Below are 14,163 nucleotides of genomic sequence, written 5' to 3'. Positions count from 1 at the left end.
CACACTTATTGCAACAGACTAACTGATTACATCGTTCTCTTTGCAATGCCACGCTATTCACCGGGACACTTTTCTTTCTAATTTATTTGGTAGAGCTGTACCGATTAAGTCCTTGAGCTCAGACAGTTTCCAGATTGCACTAGAATAAAAAGGGCAGATACATGGCTTGTCATGTAACGGAAGATAGCACCTCTCATATACTATCATTTTTTTTTTAAACGGAAGATGGATGCACATTCAGGGCGGAATGGGACAACTCGCCGACATCTATCAACTGCCTAGGGCAGCTTGCTGCCGGCCGTCTCACTGCTAAGGTAAGTTATTAAGGGGTAAGGAGTTATTTTAGTGTAAGAGCTCCGATGATGGTCTTGGGATAACGGGTTACAGTTTTTAAGGGGAATATCATTAGGGGTTTTAGAGTAAGGGGTTAGCCGTTGGGGTAAGGCATTAATGTTAGGGATTTCAGGGTAAGGGGTTAACGGGTAAGGACTTAACATTAGGGGTTTTTAGGGTAAGGCTACGGGGGTTATGTTCACGTCGAGCGGTGAGCTTCCCTCTGTGGCTGATCAGCTGCAGCAAGTCATCTTGGACCGTATTCAAGGTAGCAATGGTGCGAATAGAAAGCCAAAAGCCAAAGGGCACCACCGCCCGATGACATTGCAGCGTCTGATTGGCTGATTCCGCAGCCATCTCTGTTTTTCATGGCAAGTACTGGGACTAGTAAAAAAAAAAAATTATTTTGGTAATTGTGGGATTCCCCGAAGCTGTGGGTGCTGCGGTTCAGTTCTGGGGGATACCCTGGTGCATATAAGGTAAAGAATGAATACTTTATTTTTAAACTTTTATATTTAAACTTCGAAGCATATATTTGAATACCACTCCCCATGAAAACCCACATTTTACAATAAATAACTAATAAATCACTCTGTGGTGCTTTGCAGGCTCTATGATGCTTGACCACTGGTTAAATGTGATGGTACCTGATGATACTCAGTACCACTTTAGTTATGAATCCTAAACCTAACCTACCATTTATTTAAGCCTTTTGCTGCAGAGCAATGTGTTGCAGGCCCCTCTGACAGCGGAAGGGTTAAGGAGAAGGAATTGGGTCACTTTCAAATGGACCTTTCCATCTGTGTTTAGAACATAAAGAATCGATAACCCATTTTCACACGATGTAGCAGGTCAACGTTCTTAAATTGCCAAAAGAGATTTAATCCGATCGGTCCTTTTATAGGAAGGATTTAGGGTCATATCAATTTGAATTCTTCATGCCAGTCAGTCTCTTGATATAGGATATATAAAACCAGTATTGGCTAAACCCGTGCCGGCATTATGCCAGGACTCCATATACAAACACATTATGGAAGATGTACTGTACGCCAAACACAGGGTTTTATTACAACAATGAAAACCATATACATTCAGTATTATATTCATCCAATGTGACACAATCGGGATATATATATATATATCACCCCACAAAGATACAAATTATAATATACACACTAGAAAAAGAAAATATGATTTGGTTGATAGAAAAACAGAAATACAGCTTAACCCTGTTATAGAGCGATCCGTTACAACGCGAATCCGCTTATAACGCGATGCAAGCGATGCAAGCGTGGCTCCCAATTTTCGTATTCATGAATACTTTACAACACGATTATTGGTATCTTAAATACTTTATTGTATTCGCGATGTGATTCTTTGGACCCAAAGCACAGCGTTATAAAGGGGGTTGAGCTGTATTAACCCATCATCTGGTAATGGAGGAATTGTTGAACATGTTGCTTGGTTATTCACATGAGATCACTCCAGGGAAGCCGTTTCACCAGCGGTGTATTATTATCTTTATGACTGGTTGACGTTCTCCATGTATATTACCATCTATGAAATTGTGCATACTGTAGAACTTGTCTTCCCTTTGGTTTCCAATGATCTCTCAGGGGGATCAACTGTTCGGTCTTCTTGCTTCCTGTTACCTGCATGACTTGAAGAGAGGAATAACTGAATGAGATCTTGCACATATTTTAAGTGTTTATTTCAACATCTCTTCAATCAGAAAATGAACGTGGGTTTGTCTGTCAAGTATCTTTGTATATATCCAATCCCCAAATCTATTCCCGCTTTTGCGGTCCAACCCTGTCTTTCCCCATTATCGCTTGGCAAACCGAGCTTCCACTGCAGCCAGGGATTCTGGGTAATGACATGCAAATGTGCACAGTATGGTGGGTTTGTGTGCCCCTTTTATTTTTTTTTTTTTTTACCCACCATAACTTTTTTCATTTCTGGTTTTATCCAACCCTTAAAATGTTGGGTCATCAAAAAAATAGGTTGCACACCCTTTGCTAAGGGTTGTTACTGTATCTACTTTCTTTGGCTGAAGAGATTTTAAAGATTAAAACTTTAAAACCAGAACAAAGGAAAGGAAAGGTTTTTTTTTTTTTTTACAGTAAGGGCAGTTAAAATTTGGAATTCATTAAAATGTTGAACCTCTTTTTAGAAGGGAAAGGTATACCGGGATATACCAAATCAGTAAACATGGGAAGAATGTTGATCCAGGGAGAAATCTGATTGCCATTGTTGGAGTCAGGAAGGAATTTATTTTTCCCTTTCTAAGACAATCATAGGATGATGTTTCACTGTTTTTTGTTTGCCTTCCTCTGGATCAATATATTGTAATGACCAATATAGGATAAGTATCTGTCATCTAAAGTTAACATACTGTAGGTTGACCTCAATGGACATATGTCTTTTTTTCAACCTCAACTATGTATATGTAACTATACTATTATGTAACCACTGGTTTTCTCTGTACTGGACATCAATAGAGGGCAGACATTCCCAGTAAGGTTGGTAGTATCCAACATGTGTTTCATTGACAGAGCCAGTAATACTTGATTAACTTGTGGTCATTTTGTTTTATTCCAGTGCCTGCAAGGTTCTAGTTGTACATATCCTAAGTACCACGAGGCTCCAGTGTTAATATTAACGCAGTTGTATATTATTATTTTTTTACATAGGAATGAAGCGGGGCGTCTCCGGAACAGAACCCCATTAATTTCAGCTCTGGTGACCACCTGCTTCCCGAGGTACAACCCTCAGTATGGGATGTTGGTAGCAGCTCTGGCTGGGCTCACTGGGTTTTAAAGCTCCTGTGTCAGGTGGTCGAATAGGCAACCAAACCAGATGACATCACGGCTTCCTATTGGCCTGCAGGAGCATTGAAACTCTTCCATTACATGAACCCTGCTAGCTGAGCGGCTACTGGCACACCCTACAGAGCTCTGTATCTCTGGAAGCAGAGTAGCTACAGAGCTGAAATTAATGGGATTCAGGTCCAGAGACCCACTGCTTCAATTCTACGTTAAAAATAAAAAATAAAAAATCGGAAAAAATTAAATAAAAAAAATCACCCGGTTTGATTGCCTCTTTAAGAAAGAAAAACTACTGCTTTCAAATTGATCCCCAATGGAGCAACACAGTTGTCTAGCATGTCATGCTGAGGCCAGCTGCTCTTCAGCAAAAAAAAAAAAAACCTTTCTCCAATACTCACCCTGGGAAAAGAGAACACTTTCTCAAGTAAGCAGGGATATCATAAAAAAAGATGCTATATCAGATGCAAATTTATAGGACTTAATATCGATGACTCTGTACATCCCATTGACTAGTTTCTCACTAATACTCCAATCATGATTCCCATTCCTTGTCAGTACATTTTAATGATATGCTTCCTCTTCTCAAAAATCTGTTTTCTGTTGAATCCTAATTATTCTAACATCATGTATTATATGCACTTTTAAGCTTTCTTTTTAAGTGCAGGGTTGCTTTTTTTTGTGTGTTGGCTGTGTTTGCCTCCGGGGGCCCTGAGAACAAGTTACTAAGCTGAAAGTCAAACGGAGAGATGAAATTGCTGACGAATAAGTGCATACTCTGCTGTTCAGCTACCACTTTGTTTGCAGATCTGAAACCTCTGCTACTTATCAACATTGTACTGTAACCTCCAACGTAGGAACATCTTATAGGGAGTTCCATCTTAAAAAATGCTCAACCAACTTATTTTAAATGAAACAAGCATGTCAAGTCAGTCACTACTTTGACTTATGCAAATTCTTTATTGTTATATTAAAGCAACAATTTTCACCCCTGATCTGGAAAGGTTTCCTAGAGTATGACGTCCGGGAGCACCAGGTTAGACAATTTGTTTAACCATGTTTTCCCTGGCAGTTTTAGGAAATTTCCCATTTGAGCCAATAGTTAAAGGGACACCATCCTGTGTTTGGCCAAATGGCATTAAATCTTTATAAGCCATTTAACTCCTTTCCAGTTATAGGATCCTTTCACATCAGACACGGGGGACTCTCCATAGTCAGCATGGACTCCCCAGTATTTTCTTGAAAAATGAATTATTTTGATAACTGATCCCTCATCCCAGAGAAAGTTAAAGGAAGGGGTGGAGATGTCCACCATATTCCTCTCCATTCTCAAGAGTTGCCACATGTTGGTCATTACCTTCCAGATAAGGTAATTAACTAACCAATCATAATGTTGCAGGATTGTCCACCGTTTGTATGCCATGTCCTAACTCAGGGGTGCTCAACTGTAGTCCTCAAGAACCCCCAACAGGTCAGGTTTTCAGGATATTCCTGATTCAGCACAGGTGGCTCAATCAGTGGCCTTTGGGCACTGATTGAGCCCCCTCTGCTGAAGCAGGGATATCCTTAAAACCTGACCTGTTGGGGGGGGGGGGGGGGAGATGGTCTTGAGGACTGAGTTGAGCACCCCTGTCCTAACTCAAGCTGGTTGAGCAAGATTGACAGAGTTTGGGTTAGTTTGCCTTTTCCAAAAACCTCGCCAAATCCCCTTTCTATGCCTTACATTGAATGTAGTTGCTGTAGTGGAGATGTAATGAGATAGGAATTAACAGAAAGAAAAGGCAGTTGCTTAGTATTCACAGCAGGATAAACATTTGCTAGCCACGACTGTTAGGCTCAGCTAAATGCTTTTGCATAATGGGCACCATCAATAATTCCCTTAGTAACTCTACTTTCTGAGAGCTTCTTTTTGATAGCCGGGCTATTAAGAAACAGCACATCTGCAGCCTGCAGAATAAAATAATGTTTGTGCCCAAAAGGCAGTGTTACTTAACTGGTTGGTTGGCGCGATTGCTTGAACTTGTTCATTTCGCCAATAGATTTTTTTAACTGATATTTCTGCATGGAGTGAAAGGCAGGATTAATGGGACTCACCCAGGTATAAAATGAAAGGACACAGAAATGTATTATATTGAATTCAGTATCAGTGTTGTAAAAAGTGACGTTCTTTTCCATTAAATGGAAAACTGTGAGCAAAAGCTTCTGTTTGAAGGGAACATGGTTTAACCTCTGGTTTAACCTTTAAACCATGGTTTAACCTTTAACCTCTGCTTCTGGAAAGAGATGCAGATTTAGCCAACATTACTGCAACCCGTTACCCGTGGCATGCTACAGCGGCAAATACACAATGCACCAGCGGGACAAGCAACCATTGTTTCGAGTGAGCGGCCCTTTATTTCACTTGTGGAAGCAGGCAACGGATTGCAATGACATTGGCTACTTCTGTACGCTATGATTTCTGCCCCAAACTATTTGGGGTATTTTGTTTATAGTAATGTATTTTAGTGTATTGCTCTGTATTGATTATTTGAATGGGAAAAAGCGCTATTAACCATCTTTGGCTAATAGTACTTTTGCCAATTTCTGTGTGGTTATGGTGGTAGATGGGGTGGGTGAAGAGGGTAGGTTGCCCTGAGGGTGGGGGGTTGTTAGGCCTTAATTACCTTAGTGGTTGTAAGAGCTGAGATAAAGGAGGGGTTAATCCTCTCAGGAGGCCTAATCACCCTCCCAGGGCACCTATAACCTTTACCCACCCCCCTCTACTACCAACAAACCGGGTAGTGTTGGTTAACCCCTTCATTACCTTAGCGGTTAGACGCTAAGGTATGAAGCTCTGTTTTCATTTTAATAACATATAACTGGTTCCCTGCGTCCCGAGGTACAGGCCCCATTATAGGGTGCCGGTACCACCTGCAACTTTAATTCTCCTGCGTCACGTGACTTGGGACATTTAAACTTGCAGGAGATCCCAGCACCCCCTACGGAGGCCTGTACCTCGGGAAGCAGGGGAGAAATTAATGCGTTTCAGCTCCAGAGACCCCCCCCCCTGCTTCAATACTATGTTAATAAAATGAAAATAAAAACAGATCTTAGACAAAGAAACTTCTAAGTCGATCAGTATGGCATTTTCCTACCAAACGATATCTGGCTTGCGATAAATCTTTCTGAATACCGTGATAACACAAATGTCATACCGCGAGGTAGGAACGTGCCGTGATCTTATCGGAGCTACCTCGCTGGGCCCAATAAAGTGAGAAAGAAAAATGAAAACAAGAAATAACACGTAGTGATATGTTACTTCGGGATTTGTTTTTCATTATTAATTTGCCACAGCTGCTGGGGGTTTCGTAGGGTGCCAGCCTGGGTCTTAGGGCAAATAGTGGGATAATGCCCTTGGTTGTTTTGGGCAGATGACGAAATGACCAGTGGGTATAGATGACCATGGTGGCTGAGCTGGTTAGCTGACCAGCAGGGGGGGGGGGCTCACGAGTCACATGTAAGCGTGCGCTCAAGTCTCGGTTTAGTGTGTGTAATAAAAGCTGTGGCAGTTATAACACATAAACAGTGTAGTGTGTTAAGTCTGTCTGTTATTGGGTGGGGGGGGGGGTCATCCATGTGTCATGCCTCTCTGCTGTCCAACGGTCACTTCTTGTGATGTCATGGCTGGCTTTGCCTGTGAGAGTGACCATTTGGTAACAGCAGGAGTGTCTGAAAAAGTGTCATTTAACCTAAAGTTCTCATTTGAAACTGAGTTTCTTTAGCAGTAATTTATCACCATCGTTAGAAGCATCTCTTCTGCGAGATAATGCAGTTACCTTGAATCTTCATGTCAGATTTGGAGGGGTAAAAGTGATGTGAGATTACATTGAGATCTATGATACCGGACACTCCCTTTACATTAGGTTCTTACAATTTCTCTACAAACTCCCAATAATAAAACACATATTCCAGCCTTCATTTGTCACTGCAGTCTAACCAGAAATAACACACAATTTCTTTAAAAAATAACTAAATAATGTTTGAGATTCCAGCCCGTGAAAACCCCCCCCATATATTCTATTTCGCCAAAGTTTCAATGCACCGACAATATTAAATTGAGAAGAAATATCCCGCATGAAAAATGAAAGATCTCCGCAGTGAGTAAGTACATTGTGTTCACTGAAGGGAATCTTAGAACATACTGTAGTCGGGAGGAGGGAACAGGAATTACATTGCTGTTTGTCAACGTGCTCCGATATGCTGCTGTCCTGGGGAACGTACTGTGCAGCTTTCTTTAACACAATCCAAGGAATTGCACAGATACTTGGCAGATATAGGCACATGATAATCGAGGCACATTTATCAATGTAAACTTGAACTTTTGTTTGCCTTCCCAACTTGCTCATTCAAAAGAATGGTGCAGAAATGTCTCTAAACAAGTGGGAGATGGCTTCACAGCAATATGTGCCAATAAAAAGAATAAAACACTTTATAGCAACGTCCATCTCGCTTGTTGGCTTGTCAGCATCATATAGGTGGTTATTTTTCTTCACCAAAGGTGCTATATCTAGCATCTATAGCTGCTGAACCAGGGGGCCCACAGTGCAAAGACAGGAATGGTTCTACTTCCAGAGTCCTCTGGTTTATATATATATATATATATATATATATATATATATATATATATATATATATATATACTGAGTTAAGTTATTGTGAGTAAAAAAAGTGACAAAAACCCTCCACAGGAAAGCAAATATGCAAATATAGCTGTATGCTCATCTGTATGTCTTAGGCAGGTCTGCAACCCCGCCTTTCCCCATTATCACCCAGCATACAGCACTTCCACTGCAGCAAGGGATTCTGGGAAATGACATGCAAATGAGCACACAGTGTCACTTTTTGCCTCAATAACCATTTTTAACATGGTTCCCTATAGGCTTAAGCTTGCTGCATGGTCACAGCTTTGAGCACAGCCAGGGTTAAGGTTCATACCCAGAAAACCACCCACAGACAGCTGTTTCGACCTTGATGGGTCTCATCAGTGTGGGGTTGATTTTACTGGGAATGCAAGAGAGGCTATAATATATATATTCACATTATTATGAATGCCAATTATTGTATAATAAAATGTATTTTAATAATACTCTGTTGATCTACTAGGATGGTCCCACGAGGGAAAACTAATATCCCTGGATAAACATATCCACCACATACCGTATGAATGCATGAGTGCAAACTAGTAGGGGTTTCTTTGGATTAACTTCATGTACATATATTCCCCCTACTGTATTCCCCCGAGTTCACCTTAATGATTATTCATTAAATGTTAATTAGGTTGAACAGCTGGTTTATCGGTGGATCAAATATACATAAGACAAAAATATATCTTTGAAATTATTTCCCTTATTTGTCGATTAAAAAAAAAAAAAAAGACCTTTTTAAATTATTTCCGTATCATATTTTCAAAGGAGTGAGAATTAAAATCAGAGAGAAAAAAAATAGTTTTCCATGAACATACGTGGATCGCTTGAATTGGGTTTCGTGATGGTGGTCTCAGTTGATTAACACTAGAAAAATAGAAATAGAGACGAATAGCTGTGGGGAAGAAACCAGAGCACCTTACACCGATGTTATTGATTTTCTTTTACAACTTCTAATTGGACAAACATAGGAAGTGAGACACAGATGTACACTGTACAGTATGAGATGTTGAGATCACACATCAGAAGCTACTGTTTGTGTTTTAGGTTTATTTTTGCATTCTGCCCTGTCTTGCTGATTTATACTTTAAGAAGAGCAGCCTGGAATTTGCAAAGGTTTGTTACCTTACTACCACATTTGTACCCGCCATAAGTTATATAAAGTGCGGTCGAAACCTATTCCAGCTTCCCATTGCAAAGCCAATATAACCAGCCTCACACTGATGACACGCAAAAGGTCAAAATAGCTCTCTGTGAGTAGGGTTACTTGCTTTGCACTTTAACCCAGACTGTGCTAAAAAGCTGTGTAATACGGCAGGTATACATTTATGGGACAAAAAAAACAAATAGTAGCGCTAGTTTGTGATAGAAATAACCGTGATGTGCAAAAAGTTATAAATGTTTAAGAGGTGAAGGTGAAGTGCAGTTAATATTGAATATGTAGATGAAATATTGATGTTAGCATAGGAACAGTCTGTACAGAAGAGGCCTTGCTAAATGGTCAAGCCTGACCATAATAAACTACAAACCAAAAAAGAAAGAAGCGCCAGTTCCGTACAATGAATAATATAAACTGGAATTTATTAATAACCAGAATAGTCTCAAGAACAATGCAAAACTGGCGTGTTTAAAAAGCAATATTGACAAAAAAATCAAATGAAATGGTTAGCAGCAATATGCAAGTGACATATATGAGGAACTTGTGAGCGAGGAGGCAATTGATGGTAAGGAGGAGGTAACCACTGGAGCATATAAGAATAATTGTAGTCTGTGTATTAGCTTACAGCTAGAGAACAATAGTCACCAATTAGAGAATGACCCATCTCAGAAGTAAAATAGGTGTATTGTAGGCAGACCTGATGGTGCACGGAGTAAATCCTCTCAACGTGCAGTCTGATTCCGCTGTATAACAGCGCTCACTCCTAGAAGAAATCCCTCCTGTGATGTAATGAGACCCAGCTGTTTGCCAAATCTTACGGAGAGATGGTCATTTTCTCCGTGTCAGACCTCATAGGTAAAATTCCGGTGTGTGCCTCTTCCTGAGATGCAGAGTAATATCCTGTGCTCAGTGCACCTCCGTGTTAAGCCTCGCTCTGTCGCAAAGTGTACAATTACAGCGTATATCCAGATAGAGAGCTGAAATCTGTACGTTTATGGAGCCTATATTAAAATGGATGTAAAAGTGCTTATTTGCCTGTCATTACCCAGAATCCCTGGCTTCAGTGGAAGCACTGTATGTGAAGAGATAATGGGGGGAAAGCAGCGCTGCAGACCTGTCTGAGATGTGAATGTGCTCACAAGTAGTATTTTTATTTACTGTACACTGTATGCTGCAGGGTATTTTACTATTTTTACCCACCATAGCTTATTTAATCAAAGGTTTACTGGGTTATTGCTGAAGGTTCATGATGACACCGTAGAGACAAAGGCTAACGTTTTGGTTACAGCACAAACTTCATCAGGGCAAGTATTACAGAATAGTACCAGGGAGATCAGTGCCAGTGGAGGGTAGGCATGTATGTGGGCATGTATGTGCTCTGCTACTAGTCTGTAATAATAATAATAAATAATAATTAATAATAGCATGTTCTTGTATAGCGCTGCTAGTTTTACGTAGCGCTTTACAGAGACATTTTGCAGGCACAGGTCCCTGTCCCGTGGAGCTTACAATCTATGTTTCTGGTGCCTGAGGCACAGGGAGATAAAGTAACTTGCCCAAGGTCACAAGGAGCCAACCAGGTTCCCCTGCTTCAAACTCAGTGCCAGACAGTGTCTTTATTCACTGAGCCACTCCTAATAAACATCCTGAGGAAAGTAATTCTGCAGTTACAAGGTTGGTTTTTGACACTACCATGTTATCATGAAGTTTAAGCAATAAAGTAGTATGTTTTTGTCAATTCTGGAGTACTCTGCTTCTTGTAAAACTCAAAACGATGGCACGGAGTAAGGTTGGCAATAGCATATTCGATTACAAAACTGAATGTCTTAATAAACATACCATTGGCTTTACTTTTCTATATATTTGCAACATTATTTCATTGTTGTTCTTGTTATGAGTAATAGATTTCACTTATTTGAGGGCCAAGTATTTCTTAATCATGGTTCACCTCTTAAACATTGTACAATTTAGTACATTGGAGATTTAAATCCTGCTGGTTGCAGAATAGTGTTAGGGGTGTTTTGTTTTAGATTTTTACATTCCTAGCATTTGCAGTAACTCCAACAAATATCACACTATGGTAACATACATATGGATTGATGCTTTTAAAGTAATTGTACGTATTACCTTTTATATATATATATATATATATATATATATACATATATATATACATATATATATATATGTGACAAACTAAAAACCCTGGTGGTGACGTAGCTATCTGTATCTATCTTGGAATCAACTTCATGTATATACTTATGTATTTTTGGTAAAGTGTATATTGCATTTTTTAAGCTTCTATCTTCATAAATCCAACAGAAAACAAGTTATGGCGAGTTAAAAAGTGACAAAAACCCTCCACTGTAGAGTGGTCAAAATAGCTGTCTGTGAGTAGGATTATTGGCTCTGCACTTCATTAACCCAGACTGTGCTGAAAAGCTGTGTAATACGGCAGGCATAAGATTATAGGGGTCTATGTTAAAATGGACAAGAAGCAAAAAGTGACAGTGTGTGTTCATTTGCATGTCATTTCTCAGAATCCCTAGCTGCAGTGGAAGCACTGTATGCTAAGAGATAACGGGGAATGGCAGGGTTGCAGACCTGTCTGAGACATGTGAATGTGCTCACACGTGGTACATCTTAATAAATAGAAGCATATAAAACTCTGGATCATCTTACCAGCTACAAAGGGGCAATTCATTTTTGGAAACGTGTACTTGGAACATCAACAGATCAATGCAACCCTGAATATAATTGTAACTGCTGAAACTCGCTGAAATACCTTCCTGTCAATTTCAAGCTCTCTCCTTTTTGCAATTTGTTTTCTTCCAATAACCTTCCAGGCATTTTTTACTAGTCATTTTATAATGAAGTAGTTATTAGTTATATTTAATTACTTTGCAAAGTCAGGTCAGAAAACCGAAGAGTGGAACGCATATTTCATAAATAATATGAAGAATTCAATTAATACAATTTTTAATAACTAGCTGTGGGCTCATGAAAACCAGAAAATATTACAGCAGTAAATCCAAGGTTACAGGCACCGTGGCTTAGAGGTCCCTACAAAAATAAGGTTTAATATAAATATTTCTCAGTATGATTCCACTATGAGCCTTCTTCAATACGACATGAAGCTGCTTCCCCATGCTGCAGGGATTTAGGTCTTATTCATTTGAATGGCGCTGGTCTCTTCCCCAGCACTGTGAAGCTGCCTAGGCTGAGGACCCGCTGTGGTCGGCGGTGTGCGCGTCACTCACCTACCCATGACTTCCTCCCGAGCCGGCCCCAGTCCCTTCTCACTGCCAGGTTCCCTACGCGCTGTGAGGCGTCAGCCGCCAGGGGATGCAAGAGGATTGTGATCCCGAACGGTGATGCGTCACGTGGTCCGCTGGTGAGCCTATCAGCACCGGGGTTGGAGCTGTCGGAGCTTACACCCACCTCCCTAAGTTATGGCGGGGGAATTGTGTGTATGTATTTTTATATGTGTATATATAATATATATATATATATATATATATATATATATACTGTGTGTATGTGTGTGTTGTGGGTTTTCGCACAGTCCGGGGGACAGGACGACAACGACGGGACATGCGGGGGGACGGGATGACTCTGCCCCCTTGTATCACCCAATCCTGGACCCCCCCCACTCCTCCCTCTCCTGCAGACCCACAGCCTCCTCCACCCCTCTTCCTGGGCTCAATTGCCGCGTCCCCATCCCCTCGCGCCGAAAAAAGTTCACTGCAGACCGCAGATCGCGGTGCAGTGACTTGCACGCGCTGCCGGCAAGCAAGGCGGTCGTGCGGACGCGTGCAGCGGGCCTCAGCCTTAATGTAGTGCTGAATGTTGTAAAAAAGTGATTATGGACTGGCCTGTGGGATTGCACCTTTAACATTTACATGGGCATTTGGTACTAAAAAGGTTACAGCAGGGGAATTGCATTGGGAAATACAAACCAACCTCCCAAAGTGAATTCATGGAGCTATTTGTCTACATCAGTGTCCTGCTTCTGTGCACTCATGACAGTCTCCATTCTCTTGTTGAATCATTCAAGAATTCATGTTGTCTACGTTTTTCATTTTGCAAAACAGAACTATGAAAAGAAAACTAATTTATATTAGACTCCCCGGGGAGAACCGCAAGAGACATTGAGGCTTGTACTACTGGTACAATCTTCTTATGAATGTTTGATGAATATAGCCGCGACTCATACAATATATATGGATAGTAATATTTGTCCTTGCTTCTTGAACAGTAATTATGCCTGGAGAGCAGTTAGGTAATAATATAAACTATTATGCTTTTCCCATTCACTGCCGGAGGGTTGTTCAAATCACTAATCTGCCAGGCGAGTCAGGCTCCTCTCTCAGGAAAAGGTGATATTTTGTAACATACAACACAGCGGATAATGTAAACACAGCCAGAGATCTGTCACATCCCTTATTCATAATGAGTATCTCCCAGTGGTAGTAGTCACTCAGATCCATCATCAATGGCCCCTTAGATTAGAATGTAGTCTAACTCCTCAATCAAAACGTCACCATTACTGTGACAACGTTTGGTCCAGAGACCTCAATTATATCCCATATCCTGGTCCTTAATACCTGTACAAACAAAGGGTTATGTGAAGATGATGCAAAGAATAAGCGACGTGTACTGGCATTAATGGTACGAAATATGTTTTGAGTGTAACCTTCTCTGCCCGACTCTTAGCGCGTTTACACCAGTGTCTATGTTATGGCTACCCAGGATGCATTACCTTGTGCAGGCTGGGTATTGGGAAGCAATGATCGGCGCCAGGAATTTTATTCACTGAAACAGCAGATGTATTGTTTTTTTGGCACAGTCTCACATTTGGTATACATAGGTCATCTTGTATATCCAATTGAGTGTCCTTGCCCTTTACTGTTTGCGTGGCTTCTAAATTTTCCCCATGTAGGCCCTTTAGTTAGGATGTTGCTGAGGTTTTATCAGTACCTATGGAGTCCTTCTGCTCTGCAGTGTTGGTAGCGCTCCATATCCATGGGGCCACTGATGGGCTGTGTGTGTGTGTGTATCTGTGATCAGCCTTATTTCAGGCTGGCCTGCCACTAGGTGGCCTTCTGTGCGAGAGCCAGTGATGGACCCTCCAGTGGGGCTGGTTAAACTATGCCTAGGGGCT

General features: G+C 40.9%; 1 protein-coding gene across 1 annotated transcript in view; it reads right to left on the bottom strand.

The window, feature by feature from the left end:
- Window positions 1–1,376: 1,376 nt before the first annotated feature.
- LOC142469003 (tetratricopeptide repeat protein 24-like) overlaps window positions 1,377–14,163 on the bottom strand; it is a 44,279-nt gene continuing 31,492 nt past the window's right edge. The window contains exon 9 of the mRNA XM_075575794.1: window positions 1,377–1,993. Coding sequence (XP_075431909.1) covers window positions 1,891–1,993 — 103 coding nt within the window. The 3' untranslated portion in view covers window positions 1,377–1,890. The remainder of the gene's footprint in view (window positions 1,994–14,163) is intronic.

The sequence above is a fragment of the Ascaphus truei genome, chromosome 18, assembly GCF_040206685.1.
Source record: "Ascaphus truei isolate aAscTru1 chromosome 18, aAscTru1.hap1, whole genome shotgun sequence".
Classification (NCBI taxonomy): Eukaryota; Metazoa; Chordata; class Amphibia; order Anura; family Ascaphidae; genus Ascaphus; species Ascaphus truei.
This window is presented reverse-complemented; position numbering and strand designations above follow the sequence as displayed.